Source organism: Oryx dammah, unplaced genomic scaffold (assembly GCF_014754425.2).
Source record: "Oryx dammah isolate SB20612 unplaced genomic scaffold, SCBI_Odam_1.1 HiC_scaffold_15, whole genome shotgun sequence".
Lineage (NCBI taxonomy): Eukaryota > Metazoa > Chordata > Mammalia > Artiodactyla > Bovidae > Oryx > Oryx dammah.
This window is the reverse complement of record NW_024070199.1, coordinates 5,605,602-5,630,084: the sequence shown is the minus strand read 5'-3', so window position 1 is coordinate 5,630,084 and position 24,483 is coordinate 5,605,602. Positions and strand designations below refer to the sequence as shown.

The following is a 24,483-nucleotide window of genomic DNA, read 5'->3' as shown; positions in this document are numbered from 1 at the left end:
TGGAGCTTCAACTTCAGCAACAGTCCTTCCAATGACTATTCAGGGTTGGTTTCCTTTAGGACTGAATGGTTTGACCTCCTTTCTAGTCAAGGGACTCTCAAGAGTGTTCTCCAGCACCACAGTTTGACCATAAATTCTTCAGTGCTCAGCTTTTTTTTTTTTTTTATTGTTCAGATCTCATATCCATACATGACTACTGGAAAAAACATAGCTTTGACTGTATGGACGTTTGTAGGCAAAGTAATGTCTCTGCTTTTTAATACACCGTTTAGGTTTGCTATTGCTTTTCTTCTAAGGAGCAAGTGTCTTTTAATTTCTTGGCTGCAGTCACCATCTGTGGTGATTCTGGAGCCCAAGAAAATAAAATCTGTCATTGTCTAATTTTTCCCCACCTATTTGCCATAAAGTGATGGGACTGGAGGCCATGATCTTCATTTTTTGAATTTTGAGTTTTAAGCCAGCTCTTTCACTCTCCTCTTTCACACTCATCAAGAGGCTGTTTAGTTCCTCTTTGCTGTCTGCCGTTAAGTGATATCATCTGCATATCTGAGGTTGTTGATATTTCTCCCTGCAATCCTGATTCCAGTGTGTGAGTCATTCCGCCCAAATCAAAAAATTACCAGGAATGTATATAGCAAGAAATTATGAATTGTAACTAAAAGTGTTAGGGGCTGAATCTTGCCCCCTCCCCACAATTCACAGGTTGAAACTCTAACCCTTACTACCCCAGAATGTGGCTATATTGGGACATAGGGCCTTTAAAGACATAATTAAGCTAGAATGATGTTATTAGGGTGAACCTTATTGCAATCTGAGTAGGGTCCTTATGAGAGAAGGTATTAAAGATACACGAGAGATGCACATACACAGATAAAAGAAGGACCACGTGAAGAGACAGCAAGAGGGTGGTCTTCTGCAATGCAAGGAGGGTCTCAGAGAAAATCGACCTTTGTTTTTGTTGTCCAGTTGCTTAGTCATGTCTGACTCTTTGGGATTCCATGTACTGCAGCACGCCAGGGCTCTCTGTCCCTCACCATCTCCTGGAGCCTGCTGAAACTCATGTCCGTTGAGTCAATGATGCCATCCAACCACTCATCCTCCGTCGTCCCCTTCTCCTTCTGCCTTCAATCTTTCCCAGTATCAGGGTCTTTTCCAATGAGTCAGCTCTTCGCATTGGGAGGCCAAAGTACTGAAGCTTTAGCTTCAGCATCAGTCCTTCCAATGAATATTCAGGATTGATTTCCTTTACAATTGACTTATTTGATCTCCTTGCAGTCCAAAGGACTCTCAAGAGTCTTCTCCAACACCACAGTTCAAAGCATTGATTCTTTGGCGCTCAGCCTTCTTTATGGTCCAGCTCTCACATCCAACATGACTACTGGAAAAACCATAGCTTTGACTATACGGACCTTTGTTGGCAAAGCAATGTTCTGCTTTTTAATATGCTATGTTTCTCATAGCTTTTCTTTCAAGGAGCAAACGTCTGTTAATTTCTTGTCTGCAGTGATTTTGGAGCTCAAGAAAATAAAGTCTGTCACTGTTCCCTGCTATCACCTTAAATTTTAGTCCCCAGAATGGTGAGAAAGTAAACTTATTTAATCCATCAATCCTGTGGAATTTTATTATGGAAAGCCTAGCAAACTAATAAAGAAGAAAAGATCAGTCAAAAATGATCAGGACAAAAATGACAGAAATGATGGAATTACCAGATAGGGTCATTGAAACAGTGATGAGAAACATGCTTCATATGTTTAAGGTTAAGCATCAGCTTGATGAGAAAGGAAAACGATTTTTTAAAGGCCTAAATGGAAATGCTAGAGATTAAGTGTAAATTTAAAATGATAAATATACTACGGGTTAACTAATGGGTTAACAGAAGAATATGCACTGAAAAAGAAAAGATAAGCAAACTTGAAGATACAGCAGCAGAATCTATCCAAATGGATGCACAGAAAGAACAAAAATTGGGCAGAAAAGTAAATGGAGCCTCGAGGTCAAAAGGGACAATACCAGGCAATCTTTCATATATGTTATCATAGTCTCAAGACAAGTAAGACAGAAAGGAAAGAAAAAAAATGAAGAAATAATTGCCAAAATTTTTGCAAATTTGATAAAACAAACAAATCCAATGATCTAATGAACCCTTAGGAGGATATTCAGACACACACATGCACATACATATAACATTATAGGCAACAAACGGAACTCTGAAAATCAGTCACAAAGAGAACAACACAAAAGCAGCTGGCAGGGGTAGGGGTGGAAACACATACACAAATAATAAGTAGAAGGTGAAGGAGATGAAAGGTGGACTTCTTGCCACAAACTAAGTCACAGGCAATGAAGTGAAATCTTCAAAGTGCTGAAAGACCAAATAAGGTCAACTATTCTATCTCAAGGAAATTCTATACCAAACAAAAATATTGTAATTTTCAAAATTAAAGATAGAATACAAACTTTTCTAACAGAAGGTGAGGGAATTTATCAATGAACCAGCACTTTAAGGTATATAAATGGAATTCATCAGAAATCAGATAGAAATGTAAATCTATAGCAGAAAGTAACACAACATTGTAAATCAACTACACTCCAATAAAAATAAATTTAAAAACTGAATTGTAAGAAAAAACCATTGTAGGTAAGACATTTTAGAGTAAATATATCATGAAATAAAAAAATTTGTATGCAGCTAGAGAAAAAATGTAAATCTACCCAAAGATATGAAGGACACCATAAATGGTGAATCTGTAAATAAGTATACTGAATATTTTGTCTAATTTTTAATCTCTTTAAAATATAATTGATATTTAAAACAAAATTAGTAATAAATTATGGCAATTATAGTTTATGGAGAAGAAAGATGAATAAGAACAAAAGCCAAAGAGATGTAGAGGGATGGAAGTACATGAGGTGGGATAATATTGTTTGAAATACACTGTGATAATGCCAGCAAATTTGAAAAACTCAGCAGTGGCCACAGGACTGGAAAAGGTCCGTTTTCATTCCAATTCTAAAGAAAGGCAATGCCAAAGAATGCTCAAACTACCGCACAATTGCACTCAACTCACATGCTAGTAAAGTAATGCTCAAAATTCTCCAAGCCAGGCTTCAGCAATATGTGAACCATGAACTCCCTGATGTTCAAGCTGGTTTTCGAAAAGGCAGAGGAACCAGAGATCACATTGCCAACATCTGCTGGATCATGGAAAAAGCAACAGAGTTCCAAAAAAACATCTATTTCTGCTTTATTGACTATGCCAAAGCCTTTGACTGTGTGGATCACAATAAACTGTGGAAAATTCTCAAAGAGATGGGAATACCAGACCACCTGACCTGGCTCTTGAGAAATCTATATGCAGGTCAGGAAGCAACAGTTAGAACTGGACATGGAACAACAGACTGGTTCCAAATAGGAAAAGGAGTAAGTTAAGGCTGTATATTGTCACCCTGCTTATTTAACTTATATGCAGAGTATATCATGAGAAACGCTGGACTGGAAGAAACACAAGCTGGAATCAGGATTGCCAGGAGAAATATCAATAACCTCAGATATGCAGAGAACACCACCCTTATGGCAGAAAGTGAAGAGGAACTAAAAAACCTCTTGATGAAAGTGAAAGAGGAGAGTGAAAAAGTTGGCTTAAAGCTCAACATTCAGAAAACGAAGATCATGGTATTCGGTCCCATCACTTCATGGGAAATAGATGGGGAAACAGTGGAAACAGTGTCAGACTTTATTTTTCTGGGCTCCAAAATCACTGCAGATGGTGATTGCAGCCATGAAATTAAAAGACGCTTACTCCTTGGAAGAAAAGTTATGACCAACCTAGACAGCATATTCAAAAGCAGAGACATTACTTTGCCAACTAAGATCTGTCTAGTCAAGGCTATGGTTTTTCCTGTGGTCATGTATGGATGTGAGAGTTGGACTGTGAAGAAGGCTGAGTGCTGAAGAATTGATGCTTTTGAACTGTGGAGTTGGAGAAGACTCTTGAGAGTCCCTTGGACTGCAAGGAGATCCAACAAGTCCATTCTGAAGGAGATCAGCCATGGGATTTCTTTGGGAGGACTGATGTTGAAGCTGAAACTCCAATACTTTGGCCACCTCATGGGAAGAGTTGACTCATTGGAAAAGACTCTGATGCTGGGAGGGATTGGGGGCAGGAGGAGAAGGGGACGACAGAGGATGAGATGGCTGGATGGCATCACTGACTCGATGGACATGAGTCTGAGTGAACTCCGGGAGTTGGTGATGGACAGGGAAGCCTGGCATGCTGCGATTCATGGGGTCGCAAAGAGTGGGACACGACTGAGCGACTGAACTGAACTGAGGCTAATGCTATACAATATAAAGCTACAGAAACGCTTCTCCAATCTCAACTTCATTAGCATCACCTAAGATATTTCACAGACCACAGATAGCAAGGCCCTATTCCTAGATGCTCTGATTCAGCAGATCTTGGATACAGCTCTAAGAATTTGTTTTTCCAAAAAGTTTCCAAGTTATGTTAGTTCAAGGATTGCAACTTGGGAAAAAATTCCTTAAGAAAGTAACTAAAGTCAAACAGAGAAGTAAGGCTAGTGTGCCACTACAGGAGAAAAAAATGGAATCAAAAAAGGACTAAATTGAAAAGAAAGTAAAGAAAGGAGGAAAGAACAAACAAGATAAATAGAAAGCAAAGGCAAACTGTTGGAAAGTAAAAGTTGCTCAATCATGTCCCACTCTTCGCGACCCTGTGGGCTATACAGTCCATGGAACTCTCCAGGCCAGAATACTGGAGTGGGTAGCCGCTCCCTTCTCCAGGGGATCTTCTCAACCCAGGAACTGAAGCCAGGTCTCCTGCATTGCAGGCTGATTCTTTACCAGCTGAGCTACCTTGGAAGTGCTGACTGTAACTTAATTCATGGAAGCCAGAATACTCAAAGAGGAAAAGAGTCTCTTTAATACACAGTGTTGGGAAGAGTGGATATTCATATGTAAAAGAATTACACTCTATTTCATACTACCCCAAAAATTAACTCTCAAGAAATCAAAGACTTGACTCCAGGACCTTCAGTTCAGTCACTCAGTCGTGTCCGACTCTGTGACCCCATGGACTGCAGCACGCCAGGCCTCCCTGTCCATCAGCAACTCCCGTAGCCTACTCAAACACATGTCCATCAGGTCAGTGATGCCATCCAAGCATCTCATCCTCTGTTGTCCCCTTCTCCTCTTGCCTTTAATCTTTCCCAGCATCAGGGTCTTTTCCAATGAGTCAGCTCTTTGGAGCTGACTAGGTGGCCAAAGTATTGGAGTTTCAGCTTTAGCATCAGTCCTTCCAATGAATATTCAGGACTGATTTCCTTTACGATTGACAGGTTGGATCTCCTTGCAGTCCAAGTTACTCTCAAGAGTCTTCTCCAACACCACATTTCAAAAGTATCAATTCTTTGGTGCTCAGCTTTATTTATAGTACAACTCTCACATCCATACATGACTACTGGAAAAACCATAACTTTGATTAGATGGACCTTTGTTGGTAAAGTGATGTCTCTGCTTTTTAATATGCTGTTTAGGTTGGTCATAGCTTTTCTTTCAAGGAGCAAGTGTCTTTTAATTTCATGGCTGCAGTAATTCTGGAGCCCCCCAAAATAAAATCTGTCACTGTTTTCACTGTTTCCCCATCTATTTGCCATGAAGTGATGGGACCGGATGCCATGATCTTAGTTTTCTGAAAGTTGAGTTTTAAGCCAACTTTTTCACTCTCCTCTTTCACTTTCATCAAGACCTTAAACCATTAAATGTTTGAAGGAACACAGTGGAAAAACTCATTGACAGGGGTATTGGCAATAATTTCTGACACCAAATAATTTCTGATGAAACTGACAAGAAAAATACAAGCAACAAAACCAAAAATAAACAAGCGGGATTATATCAAATTTAAAAGCTTCTGCACAGTAAAACAAATGACCAACAAAATGAAAAGGCAAGGTAGGGAATGGGAGAACATACTTCCAAACTACATGTCTGAAATATATAAAATATAGAGTAAATTAATATAATTTACTAGCAAAAAATAAATACTCATAATCATAATCCAATAAGAGGAAATGCTTTCAGCTTTTCACCACTGAGTAAGATATTAGCTGCAGGCTTATCATATAGGGTTAGTATGTTGAATTATGTTCCCTCCTTATCCACTTTCTGAAGAGATTTTATCTTTTGAAGAGTATGTTGAATGATACTGAATTCAGTGAATGATGCTGAATTTTGTCAAAAGGTTTTTCTGCATCTATTGAGATGATGATATGACTTTTATTCTGCAATTTTCTAATGTACTTTCACATTGGTTTAGGATATACCAACCATACAAGATATACAGTTATTGAACCATCCTTGTATGCCTCAGATAAATCCCTCTTGGTGATGGGGTATACTCCTTTTAATGTATTGCTAAATTTGGTTTGTGGTGTTAGGAAAACTGTTCAGTTACATGTAAAAAGAATGAAATTAGAGCCACTTCTCAAACCATACACAAAAATCATCTGCGATGAAAGACCTAAATATAAGACTGGAAACCATAAAACTCCTAGAAAAAATAGGCAGTACATTCTTTGATATAAATCACAGTAACATGTTTTTGGATCTGTATCCTAAGGCAAAGGAAACAAAAGTAAAAATAAATGGGGCCATATACTAACAAACACAAGAAAAGATGTTCAACATCACTCATTATCAGAGAAATGCAAATCAAAACCACAATGAGGTACCATCTCATGTTGGTCGGAAGGGCTGCTATCAAAAAGTCTACAAACAATAAATGCTGGAGAGGGTATAGAGAAAAGGGAACCCTCTTACACTGTTGGTGGGAATGCAAACTAGTACAGCCACTATGAACAGTGTGGAAATTCCTTAAAAACTGGAACTAGAACTTCCATATGACCCAGCAATCCCACTGCTGGGCATACACACTGAGGAAACCAAAATTGAAAGAGACATGTGTACCCCAATGTTCATTGCAGCACTGTTTACAATAGCCAGGACATGGAAGTAACCTAGATGTCCACTGGCAGATGAATGGATAAGAAAGCTGTGGTACATATACACGATGGAATATTACTCAGTTATTAAAAAGAATGCATTTGAATCAGTTCTAATGAGGTGGATGAAACTGGAGCCTATTACACAGAGCGAAGTAAGTCAGAAAGAAAAACACCAAATACAATATATTAACGCATATATATGCAATTTAGAAAGATGGTAACGATGACATGAGATAGCAAAAGAGACACAGGGATAAAGAACAGACTCTTGGACTCTGTGGGAGAAGGCGAGGGTGGGATGAGAGAATAGGATTGAAACACGTATGTTACCATATGTGAAACAGATCACCAGGCCAGGTTCCATGCAGGAGACAGCAGGGCTGGTGCACTGGGAAGGACCCTGAGGGATACGATGGGGTGGGAGGTGGGTGGAGGGTTCAGGACACAGGGACACTTGTATACCCATGGCTAATTCATGTCAATGTATGGCAAAAACCACTACAATATTGTAAAGTAATTAGCCTACAATCAAAATAAATAAATTCATTAAAAAAATAAATGGGGCCATACAAAGTTAAAACTGCTGCACCGCAAAGGATACTGTTGACAAAATGAAAAGACAGCCTACTGAATGGGAGAAAATAATTGTAAATGACGTGACTGATAAAAGGTCAATATTTAAAATATACTAACAGCTCATAAAATGTCAAAAAACAAATAACACAATTAAAAATAGGTAGAAGAACTGAACAGACATTTTTACAAAAGGCAAATGTTGGCCTGGATGTGGAGAAAAGGAAATCCTTGTACACTTCTGAGAATGTAAATTGATATAACCCATATGGAAAATCATTTGGAGGTTTCTCAAAAAAATTAAAAATAAAACTGTCATATGATACAACAATCCCTCTACTGGGCATATATTCATACTTCACTTGTATTGAAGTGTTATCTGCATCCCTATGTTTATGGCAGTATTATCTAGAATAGTCAAGACACGGAAACAACCTTAGTGTCCATAGATGGATAAATAGACAAAGAAAACTGTGATGTGATGTGATACACACACACTGAAATAAAATTCAGCTATAAAAAATAAGAAAATCTTACTATTTGCAACAGTATGGATGAAACTTGAGGGCATCATGATGAGTAAAATAAATCAGACAAAGAAAGACAAATACTGTATTTTCTCACTCATATGCTGATTCTAAAAACCCAAACTGATAGAAAGAGGGTTGGAGGTTGCCAGAGGCAGGTGGGGGAGATTGCGGGTGAGTGAAGACGGACAAAGGGTTACAAACTTATTGCCACAAGAGGAGTAAGTTCTAGATGTACTGGACAGCATGGTGACTATAGTTACTAATACTATATTGTATGTTTGAAAGTTAGGAAGATAGTAGATTTTAAAAGTTCTCGCCAGACAAACACAAACTTTGTAATTATGTGAGGTGATATGTTTACTTACTTAATTTTGGTAGTCATTTTGCAACAGACAGATGTCCAGTTGTTACACTGTACACAACTGTATGTCAATTATTTCTCAATAAAGTTGGACAAATGAACAATACTTTAATCCAGAGCCAGAACTACCGAGCCCACATGTCAAAACAACCGAAGCTGCAGCGTGCCAGAGCCCATGCTTGCAGCTAGAGAAGCCACCGCAAAGAGAAACCCACACACAACTACTGGAGACACGCCCACACAGCGGAAGACCCAGCACAGCCAAAAATAAACAAACACGCGATTCATGTCAATGTATGGCAAAACCAATACAGAATTGTAAAGTAAAATAAAGTAAAAAAAACAAAAACAAAACAAAAATAAATAACCAGTGGGACAGAATGCAATCACATGAAAACTTTAGAAACATTTTGATGTAGGTAAAGATAAAAATAAAACACATTAAAATTTGTGGTATGTAGCTAAAGTGATGTTTAGAGGGAAATTTATAGTATGAAACATTTTTATTATAAAAAGACAAAGATCTAAAATCAGGGAGCTATGGTTCCATCTTACAGTGACTAGTAAAAGAAGAGCTAATTAAACCCAAAGGAGCAGAAGAAAGAAAATAATTTAAAAAGTATGAAAATTCTTACCCTTGATAAAATGTAGGTTACTATTAAAACCAGGGCTAGACACAATGGATTACTTAAAATGAATGAAACTGTACTACTGAAAAAATATAGTCATCAAAGAAACAGTTGTCATTATAATAATATAGTAATATATAATATATAATATAATAATATAGTTGTCATTAAGATGAAAAGGGAATGAGACATTTTGTCTCATTTATGAGACAGTCTCTGTTTGTATACAATTTGTATACAGTTTCTGTCAACATTGCATTATGACGAGAAGATACCATTTGTTTTCTTGGCTTTCATAGGCAAATGTAGATTTAGATTTTCAAATTTTGCAGATTTCCTAAAGGCTTATCTTAAATACTTCACAACAGAAACATTATTTTTAAAGCACCATATGTTTTTTTTTTAAAAAAAATTGTCATCCAATTGTTAAGTAGTTTAACTCTAGGAGATCTTTGTGTTATTTGAAGGGTTTTCCCATGTCACTTTCACTAACAGTGACATCCTACACCTTTTAAAGATCTACAATTTATCTTTGTAATTCATTTGCACAAATTTTCACTAGGTTACTGCAATCCAACAACCATTTAGAGATTTACCTACAAAAACTTTGTAGAGATGGGTAGAGACAAACTTAGATGTCAGCAGATAGTGTTGTTTGGGGACAGATGTTGGCAACTAGTTCCATAAATGTTCAACATATATTTGTGAATATTTTCCTATCAGACCAACACTTGTTTTTCCATGCATTATTAAAGTGTATGATCTCATATAATGAAAGTTTATTTACTCCTAGAGATTATTTACTCCTTGTATTACAGATTCAGAAAGTTTGAGTGACATGACTCAGGGACACAAGAGCAAATGTCAGAGACCAAACCTAGGTACACTTAATTTGTTTTGTTTTCAAAATACCATTAAGTAGTAAAATATAGATACGTCTCAGACATTTCATCCAACCAGAGTTTTCTCTAACCAAAGGTCACATAAAGTTAATTATTTATCTCCCCCTTTGCATGATGTGAACATGTAACTAAGTTAAGATATGACATACATTTTTATTATAAACAATAGGAAACTGAATCTCAGGTGTAATAAATTATTTTTTAAAAGACATACAAGGAAGAGATCACTCTCAAACATTTGTGCAAATTTCTATGCCTCTCTTCTCTATTTTTACTTCTTTATATACTCTCAGGAATTTATGTCAGTGAAGTGAACCAAAATTTTACATCTAAAATGGAGATTTCTATTTAAATAGTGCCTTTTTCCAGTTAATGAGCCCTTATCATGTTGATCTGTTCTTGTCCCAGTAATGCTACCCAAAAATCTTTCAAAAAAACAATGCATTTCAGGCGCCTGCCCCAAGCAAAAACACAAAGTGAAAGTGTTGCATAAATACTGTTGCATCAACAGTATGTGGTACACACTTGCTCTTCTTAATCAGCTTTGTTTTTTTAAGAAAATGAACAAACAAAAGAACAAACATACAAAATCCCTCAGAATATGAACAGTGTAACAAAGCAGAACTCTGGGGAACTAACCAAAGAAACCAAAAATCCCAGTGTAATTTCCTGCAAATGACAATCTACTATTTGGGGGTTTGGTTTTAGAATTCAGCTGAAGAAGCAAAACAAAGAAAAAAACTATCCAGGTTTTCAGAACCAGAGATCAAATTGCCAAGATCCCCTGGATCATGGAAAAAGCAACAGAGTTCCAGAAAAACATCTATTTCTGCTTTATTGATCATGCCAAAGCCTTTGACTGTGTGGATCACAATAAACTGTGGAAAATTCTGAAAGGGAAGGGAATGCCAGACCACCTGACCTGCCTCTTGAGAAACCTATATGCAGGTCAGGAAGCGACAGTTAGAACTGGACATGGAACAACAGACTGGTTCCAAATAGGAAAAGGAGTGTGTCAAGGCTGTATATTGTCACCCTGCTTATTTAACTTATATGCAGAATACATCATGAGACATGCTGGGCTGGAAGAAGCACAAGCTGGAATCAAGATTGCTGGGAAAAATATCAATAACCTCAGATATGCAGATGACATCATCCTTATGGCAGAAAGTGAAGAGGAACTAAAAAGCCTCTTGATGAAAGTAAAAGGAGAGTGAAAAAGTTGGCTTAAAGCTCAACATTCAGAAAACGAAGATCATGGCATCCGGTCCCATCATTTCATGGGAAATAGATGGGGAAACAGTGGAAACAGGATCAGACTTTATTTTTGGGGGCTCCAAAATCACTGCAGATGGTGACTGCAGCCATGAAATTAAAAGATACTTACTCCTTGGAAGGAAAATTATGACCAACCTAGATAGCATATTCAAAAGCAGAGACATTACTTTGCCAACAAAGGTCTGTCTAGTCAAGGCTATGGTTTTTCCACTGGTCATGTATGGATGTGAGAGTTGGGCTGTGAAGAAGGCTGAGCACCGAAGAATTGATGCTTTTGAACTGTGGTGTTGGAGAAGATTCTTGAGAGTCACTTGGACTGCAAGGAGATCCAACCAGTCCATTCTAATGGAGATCAGTCCTGGGTGTTCATTGGAAGGACTGATGCTAAAGCTGAAACTCCAATACTTTGGCCACCTCATGCGAAGAGTTGACTCATTGGAAAAGACTCTGATGCTGGGAGGGATTGGGGGCAGGAGGAGAAGGGGACGACAGAGGATGAGATGACTGGATGGCATCACCTACTCGATGGACAAGAGTTAGGGTGAACTCCGGGAGTTGGTGATGGATAGGGAGGCCTGGTGTGCTGCAGTTCATGGGGTTGCAAAGAGTCGAACACGACTGAGCAAATGAACTGAGCTAAACTGATGAAAATAAAAGAATGCTTGTCTGAAGGAGTACATTAAGGCTGTATAATGTCACCTTTCTTATTTAACTTATATGCAGAGTGCTGCTGCTGCTAAGTTGCTGCAGTAGTGTCCGACTTTGTGTGACCCCATAGATGGCAGCCCACCAGGTTCCCCCGTGCCTGGGATTCTTCAGGCAAGAGTACTGGAGTGGGTTGCCATTTCCTTTTTACAATGCATGAAAGTGAAAGTGAAACCGCTCAGCCGCGTCCGATTCTTCATGACCCCATGGACTACAGCCTACCAAGCTCCTCCATCCATGGGATTTTTTCAGGCAAGAGTACTGGAGTGCATAGTACATCTTTTGAAATGCCGTGCTGGATGAAGCACGAGCTGGAATCAAGAGTGCCAGGAGAAATATCAATAACCTCAGATATGCAGATGACACCACCCTTATGGCAGAAAGCAACGAGGAACTAAAGAGCATCTGGATGAAAGTGAAAGAGGATAGTGAAAGACCTGGCTTAAAACTCAAAATTCTGAAAAACAAAGATCATGGCATCCAGTCCCATCCTTTCATGGCAAATAGATGGGGAAACAATGGAAACAGTGACAGACTTTATTTTCTTGGGCTCCAAAATCACTGCAGATGGTGACTGCAGTCATGAAATTGAAAGATGCTTGCTCCTTGAAAGAAAAGCTATGGCCAACCTAGACAGCATATTAAAAAGCAGAGACATCACTTTGCCGACAAAGGTCCATCTAATCAAAGCTACAGTTTTTCCAGTAGTCATGTGTGGATGTGAGAGTTGGACCATAAAGAAAGCTGAGGACTGAAGAATTGCTGTTTTTGAACTGTGGTGTTGGAGAAGACTCTTGAATCCTTTGGACAGCAAGGAGATCAAACCAATCAATCGTAAAGGAAATCAGTCCTGAATATTCATTGGAAGGACTGATGCTGAAGCTGAAGCTCCAATACTTGGGCCACCTGATGCGAAGAGCTGACTCATTAGCAAAGACCGTGATGCTGGGAAAGATTGAAGGCAGGAGGAGAAGGGGATGACAAAGAATGAGATCGTTGGATGGCATCGCCAACTCAATGGACAAGTTTGAACAAGCTCCAGGAGTTGGTGAAGGACAGGGAAGCCAGGTATGATGCAGTCCATGGGTCCACAAAGAGTCAGACATGACTAAGCAATTAAACTGAACTGAACTGAAATGTCATTAGGGAACAAGGAGTCTGTGCTACATTGGAAGACTCAGGTGAGTATGAGAAGATAATCTCATCTAAGGTGGATGATGTTGCAGAAAGAATAGAAAGAATATTACCAAAACTGAGTTGACTTTTTTCTTTATCTGATACTTCACCTTTAACTATTACCCTGTATATTACAAAGGACCTCTGCTTTCTAAATATGCTTTCATCTTTAACCCAGTTATTTCACGAAGGGAAGGAAATGCAGAAGTGCTTTCAAACATGGATGCAGTCTGAATTACATGGGTCACTATTTTCCTTTTTAGATTTTGCTTAAACGGTTTCAAACCATGATTCCTAAAACAAAGTCTCTGAAGGTGATGCCAAAACACCATGATGAATCAGAGATTATTTCCATACATCATATTCATCCATACATTTATAAATTGCGGTTTAAAAAAAAAAAAACTTTTCATCTAACAGGCTGCCTCATTCAATTAAAATCAAATATCCTTTTATATTTATCAAAATATACCTTCAAAATTATGAATTAATCAACTATATATTAATAATTGTTAAAAAAATGATCACTGATTCCTTAGAGTCACAGGAAATTTTAAAAATTAAATCTTCAATTTATATACATTCTTCTTGTGTAAGTATGTTTAGTTTACCAGCAAAAGTATGATTCATTAAAGTGCAAAATTATACTGAATTTGTAAAATTCTGTAGGTTCGATGGGATTTCCCTGGTGGTCCAATAACTAAGACATTGACCTTCCAATACAGAGGACCCAAGTTCAGGTTCTAGTTCCAGTAGACAAAAGAGTGATATAAATTTCCAACTGGCCATGAAAGTTACAAAAGGCACAAATATATGAGGTTGGTATCGAGAAACTATGATATTTAGATTCCAGCAGATATGTTAAAAGTCATATTAATTTTAAAATGTCAATAACTGCAATATGTTAGAAATTGCAGCCTTTGGAACTATTTAAAGTTCTGATAAAACTTTTTCAATGCCAACTTTGAAATGTGTGAATGGGTATATGGTTTTCAAAATGCTTTTAGAATTTGTATAGATCATTGCCCTGCACTGTGGTAATTTTACAGATTACCAAACAGGCTCCCTGGTCTGTACCCAAAAATGAATGCTTTCTTTCAACTGTAATCTCTTCAGATCATAAACATATAGCCATAACTCTAAGATGTTTTTATAGAATTATAGCTTCCAAGAAAAAATATGTTTGGAAATATTTCTGATTTAGAGAAATATTAAAATCTCTAAGAGTTTTAAAAACTAACAGTTTTTTAAAAATGTATTCATTCTGGTAAAAATGTACAAAAAATCTAATTTTTAAATGCATCAAAACTATTTGAAGAGCTCCCTTGTTTGCTAATGTGATTTACAAAAACTTTCCCAATGATGACCTAATTTGTGCTATGGGATCTGTGCAAATTTAAAAGTAGGTATGACAGTTTGGTTCATAAATACTTTATAGACTATTTTTAAGCCAAATTTTAATTATTTGGCATTATGGATACTTGAGGTGGTTCTTGCTTTGCTTCCATCTTCAGTAGTGATAATTGAGTATTTAAGTGACTGTAATTTTCAAACCGATTACTAAGTAATCTTTAATATTTTAATTTGGTCATTAGCCACATGTCAAGATTTTTGAGGAAAGTACTTACCCTCTGTTACATTTTGCTATTTCATCAAACAGAAGTTTCCAGCGAGGACGTCCAATAAAAAGTCTTGAATTCAGCGCTTGATATTTTTCTCCAATTATCTTCTGCCAAAAAGAAAGCACTATGCTTTATATGACACAGAATTGGGCAAATAATTTACTTCTATAACATCATCTTTCCTGGTGCTGTGGCTTCCTACCAAATTGCTGTGACATAAAGAATATAAGTGTCAAATGGCAACCTATTAAGTATAATCATTTAGAAGCACCATTTCCTCCCTCTTTCCCTTTAAAATCCATTATCTTCTTGAATACCATTAGTACAAATGACTGACTTTCCTAGACTTCAGTTAGCTGCTTCATTTTTAAGCAACTGCAGCATTAAAGAATGCATTTTAATTGCCTACTCTCAAAGAGGGTGCAACACATAAGCTTTGTTGAAGCATTTTTGTACTGCAAAGTTGTCATATTTGGCTCATTATATGAGTAAGATACTGCAAATTATCATCATAAATTTGGGGAAATGATCCTGAACATGACAGTCTAATACAGCAGAGCTCCAAATTTGGGATCTATCAAAAAACAACTTCTAATGGACTGTTGTTTGCAATTAACAAGAGCATTAGATCTGAATTGATGGTAAAGAGAGTCAAGTGAGAAAGAAAAGTGTCCGAGTCCCAGGGAGACAAACAGAGAACCAGATGTAATTTATGCTTCATATCTTAATCACTGCAAAACCATGAAGCATAATGATACTGATTTGCTTCATGACAGTATGAGATAAAAAGTTTTTACATACCAAGTAGGGTAGAAATCTGACTAAAAAAATAGGCTTAGATTAGTTTTAAAGTAACAGACAAGCATTCATATTTTGCATTCAAAGAATTACAGAAAATATATGATGGAAAATATAACAATAAAACTTGTGAAAGCATTCATGCCCAGGTTTATATGGCTATACATCTCTTCAATGTTGTCTATATAGTGTTTCCTCATCTATTATATGGGGATCACAATATCATTTACCTCTTGAATCTGTTGGAATCACATGAGATAATGTGTATGAGATGCTCAATACAGCATCTAGCAGTGAAGTAAATAATGCATGATGGATGTTCTGTTTTTTAGTTTCCCTTGAAGGGAAACAAGCTTAATTGTGTATGACCTTATCTTCTCTTGCCACATAAAACCTCCTCTCGATGAACACAACCACAAGACTATTCACTTGTGTTCTCATCTCTAGGTGAGGTGACAGTGAAAAGGAGAGAGATGAGCTCACAGATCCTCTTCAGTCCCAGGTGAGGACAGATGAAAGGCAGAAAATGGTTGACTTCAAGGATGAGACATGAGCTTGCTGGATACATTCCAAAAGTGGCTTTCCTCTGGGAATCATCTCTTCAAACCACCTGCAGAAATTTTCTTCCAGCACAGCCCCTACAGTAAATCATCTGTTCTCAAGAGACTTGTTTAATTTACAATAACATCCAGTCACATACCTGTATCCCATCTGTCTGACTGAGGTACAGCTGAATGTTGACATAATCAGGTCTGTTCTCTTGCCAAAACTGAGAGGACATAAAAGTAAATAGACATTAAACTGTGTTCTGTATTCACAGACTCTCTCCTAACCTAACATATGTGATTCTGCAATCTGGTCTTACCATAGCCAACATCTATGAGCAAATAAGTATACATATATACATATACGTGCACCACATACGTGGCATTCTAACATTAACAGCCTGTCTCTGGCAGATTTAATTAGTTATGATGAAGGAAATGGATGGGATTAGTTCTGCTATCTTCATAGACACAAAGTCAAATATGCTAAATACTATAGCAATATTCCTTTAAATCTTCTCACTTATTTATTTGATTTGCTGAGTCTCTAAATTTTACTCAAGATTTCACTCAGAAAGAGCATGATTTTCTTTACAAAAAAATCAAAAGTGATACACAAAATGCATGTTAAGCATCACAGAAACCCAAACAAATGAAAACAAATAAGGTAGGAATGGAATCATCCCTACTTCCTTCCTATGCAGCACCGATTTCTCTTATATAAAAATATATGAGACAGGGAGTGTATCTGCCAAAATAAAAGCATCTGGGAAAGCTCTCAAAAACTTTGATATCTTGAAAAATAAATGGACCAAGGAAAATATCTGAAGAAAAGTGAATTCAACAAAGTAGGTAAAAGGGTTTTGACCCAGATGCTTCTTTCATCCAGAAGGCAAGATGAATCTGCTCATGACCCTGGCCTTGCTCTGGCTGAATCCTGGCTTGTGAAATCTACATTAAAAAAAAAAAAATTATTCTTCTTAGGGCCTCCTTTCACCATCCTAAAACAAAGAAATGCTAAAGAGAAGGAAAAAAAAAATCAAAATTAGAAGAGAAGGAAGGAACACAACAACTATAGTACATTCTGGAGAACAGAGATGAGAATCTGACATGTAGAATCTGAGGAAAGACCTAGAAGAGACCAGCACTTTTGCAGCAGCCAAACTATTTCCTCAACATCAGTGTGCACAGTAGGTTTGATGGAGACGGTACAGTTTTGCTGGACCTTATTGCAGCAAATGAATCAACTGATTCCAAGTACTGTTGCTATTATTCATTGGAAAGACTATTGCTGAAGCTCCAATACTTTGGCCACCTGTGTGAAGAGGCAACTCAAAGGAAAAGACACTGATGCTGGGAAAGATTGAGGGCAAGAGGAGAAGAGGGCAAGAGAGGGTGAGATGGTTAGATGTCATCACTGACTCAACACAAATTTGAGCAAACTCCAGGAAATAGTGGAGGACAGAGGAGATGGGTGTGCTACCATCCATGGGGTTGCAAACAGTTGGACATGACTTAGTAACTCAACAACAACTGTTTCTACAGAGCGTTAAAATAATGATTCTTAAGGGATATACTGGGACTCAAATTCAAAGTTTTAGGAATGCAAAAGAAGTTATTTTGCAAATACAGAGTGACTAAGTGAGGTTATAGCACCCCCCTGGCACCCTTTACAGTAGTAAGGGCACCTGGCAGGTGACTAAGAGACGTGTTTCTATTGCCGTCACTGTCTGACCTTGAGACTTCTAGAGAGGTACTCAACTTACATAGGCCCCACAATGACCTCATCTCACAGGTTTCCTCCAGAACTAAAACTACACATTCTCTAATAGGTGGCAATGCTAAATTATAAAATCCCAATGAAAACCTATTTTACTTTGAAAGTGATAAGTGATGATTCTCAGAACCCATAATCTTAAAATATAATAATTATATTCCATGCCACAGATGCCTCAAGTTATATCCAAACACTAAAGTCATTTTAAAGCCCTTTAGGAATTGAATCAGGGTGCACGAATTTTAACTGTGAGGGAATGGAGGAATTTCCAAGTGCCAGTAATGGGCAGCCCTTCACAAAACACATGACTTGCACTGATTTTTGTCTTAAATGTCTCCCGGGATGCTGCTCTGAGATCACGCTAATAACTGCTGCATCAATAATGTGTTCGGTGCCCACAGGCTCCAGAGAAAAGAACGCAGATTTAAATAACACATTTTAAATATCAATGTCTCCATTTTGGCTTATCCCTCATTGTAGACAAAAAATAGTATCCACTAAAACACACACACATGCTGAACTTGGTAACTCATTTGCAAGTGCAGAAAATAATAAAAGCCTTTTCTTTTTAACATCATCCTCAGAGGGTTGAAGGACCTGTGTTCATCCCCATCCTCTTGATGTGAAAAATCAAAACAGTTGTGCAGAGGTGTGTGTAGAAGATAATCAACATCACTTTGTTTATACTAGTTTTAAGCATTTATATTATTTATTCCGTGGATTCCTAAGGATTAAACATATCCACCAAAAAACTTGAGAAGAAATTTTAAGATTCAGCTACTTTGAATATCCAGCCATTTATATATTTTTTATTTCCTTTATTCCTTTCTTGCTCTGCTACTTACATCTATTATTTAAATGTGCTCTTGGATCCAATTATAAGTTCTGTATCTTTTCAAGAAAGAAAATTTTAATCTAGAAAAACAGGCAAAGGTAGAAATGGGAACCCCAACAAGAAATACAAGTGGTTGATAATAGCAAGAGAGGTTCAATCTCATTTGTTTCAAGGAAAAATACAGTGAGATCCCCTTGTTTAAGAAATGACTAGAAATGTAAAAGATTGGTAATATAACATTTGGAGTAAATTTCTCTTATATCCTTTGGTGGAAATGTAAATTGTTTTAGCATCTTTGGGGGACATTTTGTCAGTACCTATTACAAATTTAAATTCATTCCTGAAGTTCTCACAGCCTCCAACTCAGGAAGTCCAGTTTTAAACATTAATCTAGAACACCCACTTGAAAGTGGTGATGATGTTCTTGAAAGATTCTCCTCTCTTAACCTTAAGTACAGAACTACTACCTCTTGGTTTCCTACTGCCTCACTGGCCGCTCTGATTAATCTCCTTTCCCAACTTATTACTCATTTTCTGCTCCTCTGGAAACTGCAGCACCCCGAGAATTGTATTTTCACATATACTCTCAAGATGACCTACAATCATATCGGTCTGCTCAAATCCTTTCAGTGGCTTCTCATCTCTCTGTTTTTTTTTTTTTTTTCTCCTGATTTAGCAGGCCTTTGGTGAGTCCCAGGAATCTGCACTTTTTTTTATTGTGGTAAAATACACATACCATAAGATTGATCATTTTAGCTGTTTTTAAATATACAGTTGATTAGCATTAAATATATTCATATGGTTGTGCAGCCATCATCACCAATCCATTTCCAGAATTTTTTCATCTTCCCAAACTGAAACTCTATATCCATTAAACAGTAACTCCCCATTTGCCCTCTGGGAAACCTCTGGCAACCACCATTCTATTGTCTGTCTCTATGAATTAGACTACTCCAGGTCCCTTATATAAAAGGAATCACACAATATTTGCCCTTTTGTGTCTGGTTAGATAGAAATCCACTTTTAAAAAGCAATTTGTGGAACAATACAAATAGTATGAGAGAATTTTCAGAATGCTCATGAGTAACATCCGGTTACGTGGATTGGATGGAGATGTTGCTTCATGTAGCTTACAAAAGTCTGGAGCAATGATGCATATATGTATTACCTGAATAACTTAAAAATAGATATATTAATAGAAAAGTAAAAGTTGCAGGTAAGATAGATGAAAATGCCTGCTTTCATCTCTGGAAGGAATATAGCTTAGAATTCGGGATTTTTGAAATTCTGTATACTGGGCCAAAAGTTGGCTGATGATCCACTTGGAATGTTGAAGTTAGAGATACGAACTATGAGAATAAAGGCTGAAAAGTGTAACAGTAATTGTCTGCAGATGTTTTCTTCCATCTGTCCTCAGTCACAATCCCATTTGCATTCATATTTGCATAATGTTTTCGATATGCATGTATTACCAACCATATGCATTCATTTCCATGTTAAAACATTCTATGTCAAAACATGTCCTAGATATACAAATTCACAGATATCAATATCTGAAAAGATGTACACCAAATTATGAAAAGATTCTATCTCTGGTTTTTTTAAGCTTAAGGGATATTTTTCCTCCTCACTACTCCTCTGCATATGATTCCATAGGAAGCACCTATTACTTTTATAATTTGAAATAAAATGGCTACTTTTAAAATTTAAAAGACTGCAAAAGTAAAAAGAAACCTAATTTTACCTTGTTGTACAACACACAGAGTAAGTCTGCAAACCAGTGGAAGGACTGGATATCTCTGCATACCCAAATAAAATACAATCTTCTAAGCTTGTATGGTTTCCAGTCATCCCTTTAAAAAAGAAATAACACAGGACTGATTATAATGGTAAAAGCATTACGAATCCCTATATCCTTGAAATTTCGCTTCTCATTAGTAAGTAATCTACAGAGAAAACAGTCATCTACATTCTAGTATCTGATATACCACTTACTCTAACTCTCAAATTAATTTAAAATGCAATATACTGAGTCAGAGATATATATAATCCATAAATTAAAGTGTTCATGTTTGTGGATACTATATGCATATTATCCATTTCCACTTGAAGGCAATAAACTAAACTCTTGGATCAGCTCTGCATCTCAGGAAAAAAGTTTTCTTATTTTTCTGTTAATTCTATCATCAGATGGTCGCCAATGGTCATCTTGCCCTGGGTTCCAGGCAAAATGAGCCAAAACCATTCTGGAAAGCTGGTTGTTTATCCCCTTCTTAATAATCATTAAAGAAAGAGATTTCACAACCACCTACTATGTAATGCATTCCAGCAATTCACAATTCCAAGTCTGGATTCCTCCTTATAATTATGAAGTAAGCTTGAGGTTAACAAAATATTATTCCCTTGTTTAAACTTTAGGTGTCCAAATAACTTGCAATATGTTTTCAGAAACAACTAATTTCTGGCTTGGAATATAGTTATTTTTTAAAAACCTCCCCAAAGTCCCAAATTTATATCAAGGTTTTAAAATCAAAATATCATTCAAACACATCACTTCAAATTATTATCTCTTTTTTCACACTTCATAAAACAGATTTTTAATGAAAATTGTGTTTTCTTGAAAAGTGAATGGAATAGATTTTGTTTGTGGTTTCATGAGAATCCCTGTCAATTAATTTTTGCTTGTAAACCAAAACTAAAATAACTGAATAAGTATATCTTGCTTAAGCAATCTTACTTCTGAAATTTCTATTCTTCAGTCTGTTAAAAATCTGCTGAGTAACAGACCCAGGAATGATGTGCTCATTTATCATCTCCTCAGAGAGGATTTCCTGACGATACCTCTACAATAACCCTGACCCTTTATTTCTATATTCCATTAATCTTTCTTCTCTTCACCACACTTCTAATATTTTCTGAAATGATGTTATTTGTGAATTTTTCACTGGTTTATATTTTGCTTGTCCTATTTGAAAGTAAACTTTTCAAGGGCAGAGACACTACTCAGTCATTGCTATATTACCAGTAACTATAAGATCAATTGCACATAAACGGTCAAAAATATTTGTTGACTAAATAAATTAGTAATGTACCTTACCCCTGATGAGAAAGCAGAGAAACAGGGGCCAGTGGAATTACTTTAATAGAGGAAAAGGACAGAGTAAGGCATAACTGTGATGTTATTTTACAAGAGAACATGCTGAAAACCATAGACCACATATTGAGAAGCACTCATTTATTCCCCTTATCAATTGGTAAATAGAATGTTTTGAACAAGTAGAAGAATTCTGTAAGGAATTACTTCTTACTAAAAGAGATGTCTGAAATAGACAGCTCTCTATGTGGACTAATATAATGGATCAAAATGACATACAGCAGAGTGTTGAGGATTGATGCAAACGGAGTGACTCCAATGCCTCCAGCCACGCAGAGGCTAACCTCATAGTTCAGTGATTCTTCAAATGGACTTCCAAAGGGACCGTCAATATATAGCCTGTGGAGAAGGCAGACAAGGGTGGAAAAAAATGAAAATGAGTTGAAAAGTTTCTACAATATGTGGCAAGAATGCTAAATCTAGTGTTTAAGCTTTGTGACAGCCCAGGCCTCATTTCATTGTTTCCCATAGTGGTAAGTCTAAAGAAACAAAAAGTGTTGTTTATGAACTACCAATATAAAAACAAGTACACTGGTTTCAAAGTATTCCTATTTTGAGGGAAATATTACTTAAGGTAAAGGGAAATGTAGATAGGACCATGATGGTGAGCCAAGGACTAGTTAAAGCTTTGATTTATTTTATTACTATACACTGGACTAAATTAAAATATCTTGTTTTATTGTATCTAAATTCAGTAATGCTATTCTCCATGGTAAAGTCTGTAGCAAAAATATTTCTTGAAACCTTTACCATGTAAACAGAAAAGAAGCTGACCCTGTTCCTCTTCTTGCCCTGGCTAGGTATATTAGTATAAAGCCTACAACAATCTCAAAGGAATCTCTCATTACTTTGTATATTCAAATATATATGTGTGTGTGTGTGTGTCTGTGCGTGCGTGCGTGCGTGTGTATGTCTATGTGTATGAAATCCTGCTTAACTATGATGAAACTTGTTAACTAGTCACTCAATATTCATCCTTCCATTCTTTCTTATTTTTTTAAGTTGACATATAGTTGATTTACAATGTTCTGTTTGTGTGTTTGTGTGTATAGCAGTGATTCAGTTATACATATACACATATCTATTCTTTTTCAGATTATTTCCCTTTATAGGTTATTGTAGAATACTGATTAGAGTTCCCTGGGCTATATAGTATAGGTCCTTGTTGGCTATCTATTTTATATACAGTAGTGTGTATGTATTATTCTAAATTCCTAATTTGTACCTTCTCCCCCATCTTTGGTAATCATACATTTGTTTTTTATGTCTGTGAGTCTATTTCTGTTTTGTAAATAAGTTCATTTGTATCATTTTTTTTAGATTCCACATCTAAGCATTATTATGTAATATTTGTCTTTCTCGTTTCGCTTTAGCATGATAATCTCTAGGTCCATACACATGGCTGTAAATGGCATGATTTCATTCTTTTATGGCTGACTAACATTCCATTGTATATGTACATATGTAATTATATAAAATATCACATATATATATACCACATCTTCTTTATCCATTTATCCATTGATGGACATTTAGGTGTTATTATTGCTTAGTAAAAAAATATTAATGTTATTCAGGGAAACAAAGTGCTCAGCTAAAATATTACACGTCCAAGACTGACTTCCATCAATTTTGGCTGCATGACTATGTTCAGCCTAATGTGATTTAAATGGAAGTGCAATTAGAAAATCCGCAACACTGTTTATAGTAGCCAAGACATGGAAGCAATCTAAATGTCTACTGACAGAGGAATGGATAAAGAAGATATAGTACATACATACAATGGAATATTACCCAGCCATTAAAAATAATGAAATGCCATTTGCAGCAACATAGTATCTTGCCTAGAGAACTCTGTGGACAGAGGAGCCTGGTGGGCTGCTGTCCATAGGGTCGCATGGAGTCGGACCCCACTGAAGCAACTTAGCGTGCATGCATGCATTGGAGAAGGAAATGGCAACCCACTCCAGTATTCTTGCCTGGAGAATCCCAGGGATGGAGGAGTCTGGTGGGCTGCCGCCTAAGGGGTTGCACAGAGTCGGACACGACTGGAGCAACTTAGCAGCAGCAGCAGCAGCAGCAGATGGACCTAGAGATTGTCATACTGAGTGAAGTAAGTCAGACAGAGAAAGAGAAATATTGTATAACATCCCTACATGTGGGATCTAAAAAGAAATGATACAAATGAACTTATTTATAAAACAGACTTAAAGAACGAGTTTAGGGTTGCAGGGGGTGGGGGGGGAGTGGGGGGGGGGGGGAGGTGGGGGACAAGGGGAAGGGATAGTTAGGGAGTTTGAAAACAACATGTATACACTGCTCTATTTAAAATGGATAACCAGCAAGGACCTACTGTGCAGCACAGTGAACTCTGCTCATGTTATGTGGCAGCCTGGATGGGAGGGGGGTTTGGGAGACAGTGGATACATCTACATGCATAGCTGAGTTCCTTCACTCTCCATCTGAAACTATCACAGGGTTGTTAATCAGCTATACTCCAATAAAAATAAAAAGTTAAAAAATACCAATCACTCCATCCCTCCTTTTTTTTTTTCCTATGGAAATGTCCAGGCGG

General features: G+C 36.9%; 1 protein-coding gene across 2 annotated transcripts in view; it reads right to left on the bottom strand.

Moving 5' to 3' along the window:
- The window catches only part of NOX4 (NADPH oxidase 4), a 180,071-nt gene that overhangs the window by 4,596 nt on the left and 150,992 nt on the right, over window positions 1-24,483 (bottom strand). For both annotated transcript variants that reach the window (XM_040256520.1, XM_040256521.1), the window contains 4 exons: window positions 22,128-22,247; window positions 20,499-20,607; window positions 16,298-16,366; window positions 14,806-14,906 (listed from right to left, as the gene is read on the bottom strand). In XM_040256520.1, coding sequence (XP_040112454.1) covers window positions 14,806-14,906; window positions 16,298-16,366; window positions 20,499-20,607; window positions 22,128-22,247 — 399 coding nt within the window. The remainder of the gene's footprint in view (window positions 1-14,805; window positions 14,907-16,297; window positions 16,367-20,498; window positions 20,608-22,127; window positions 22,248-24,483) is intronic.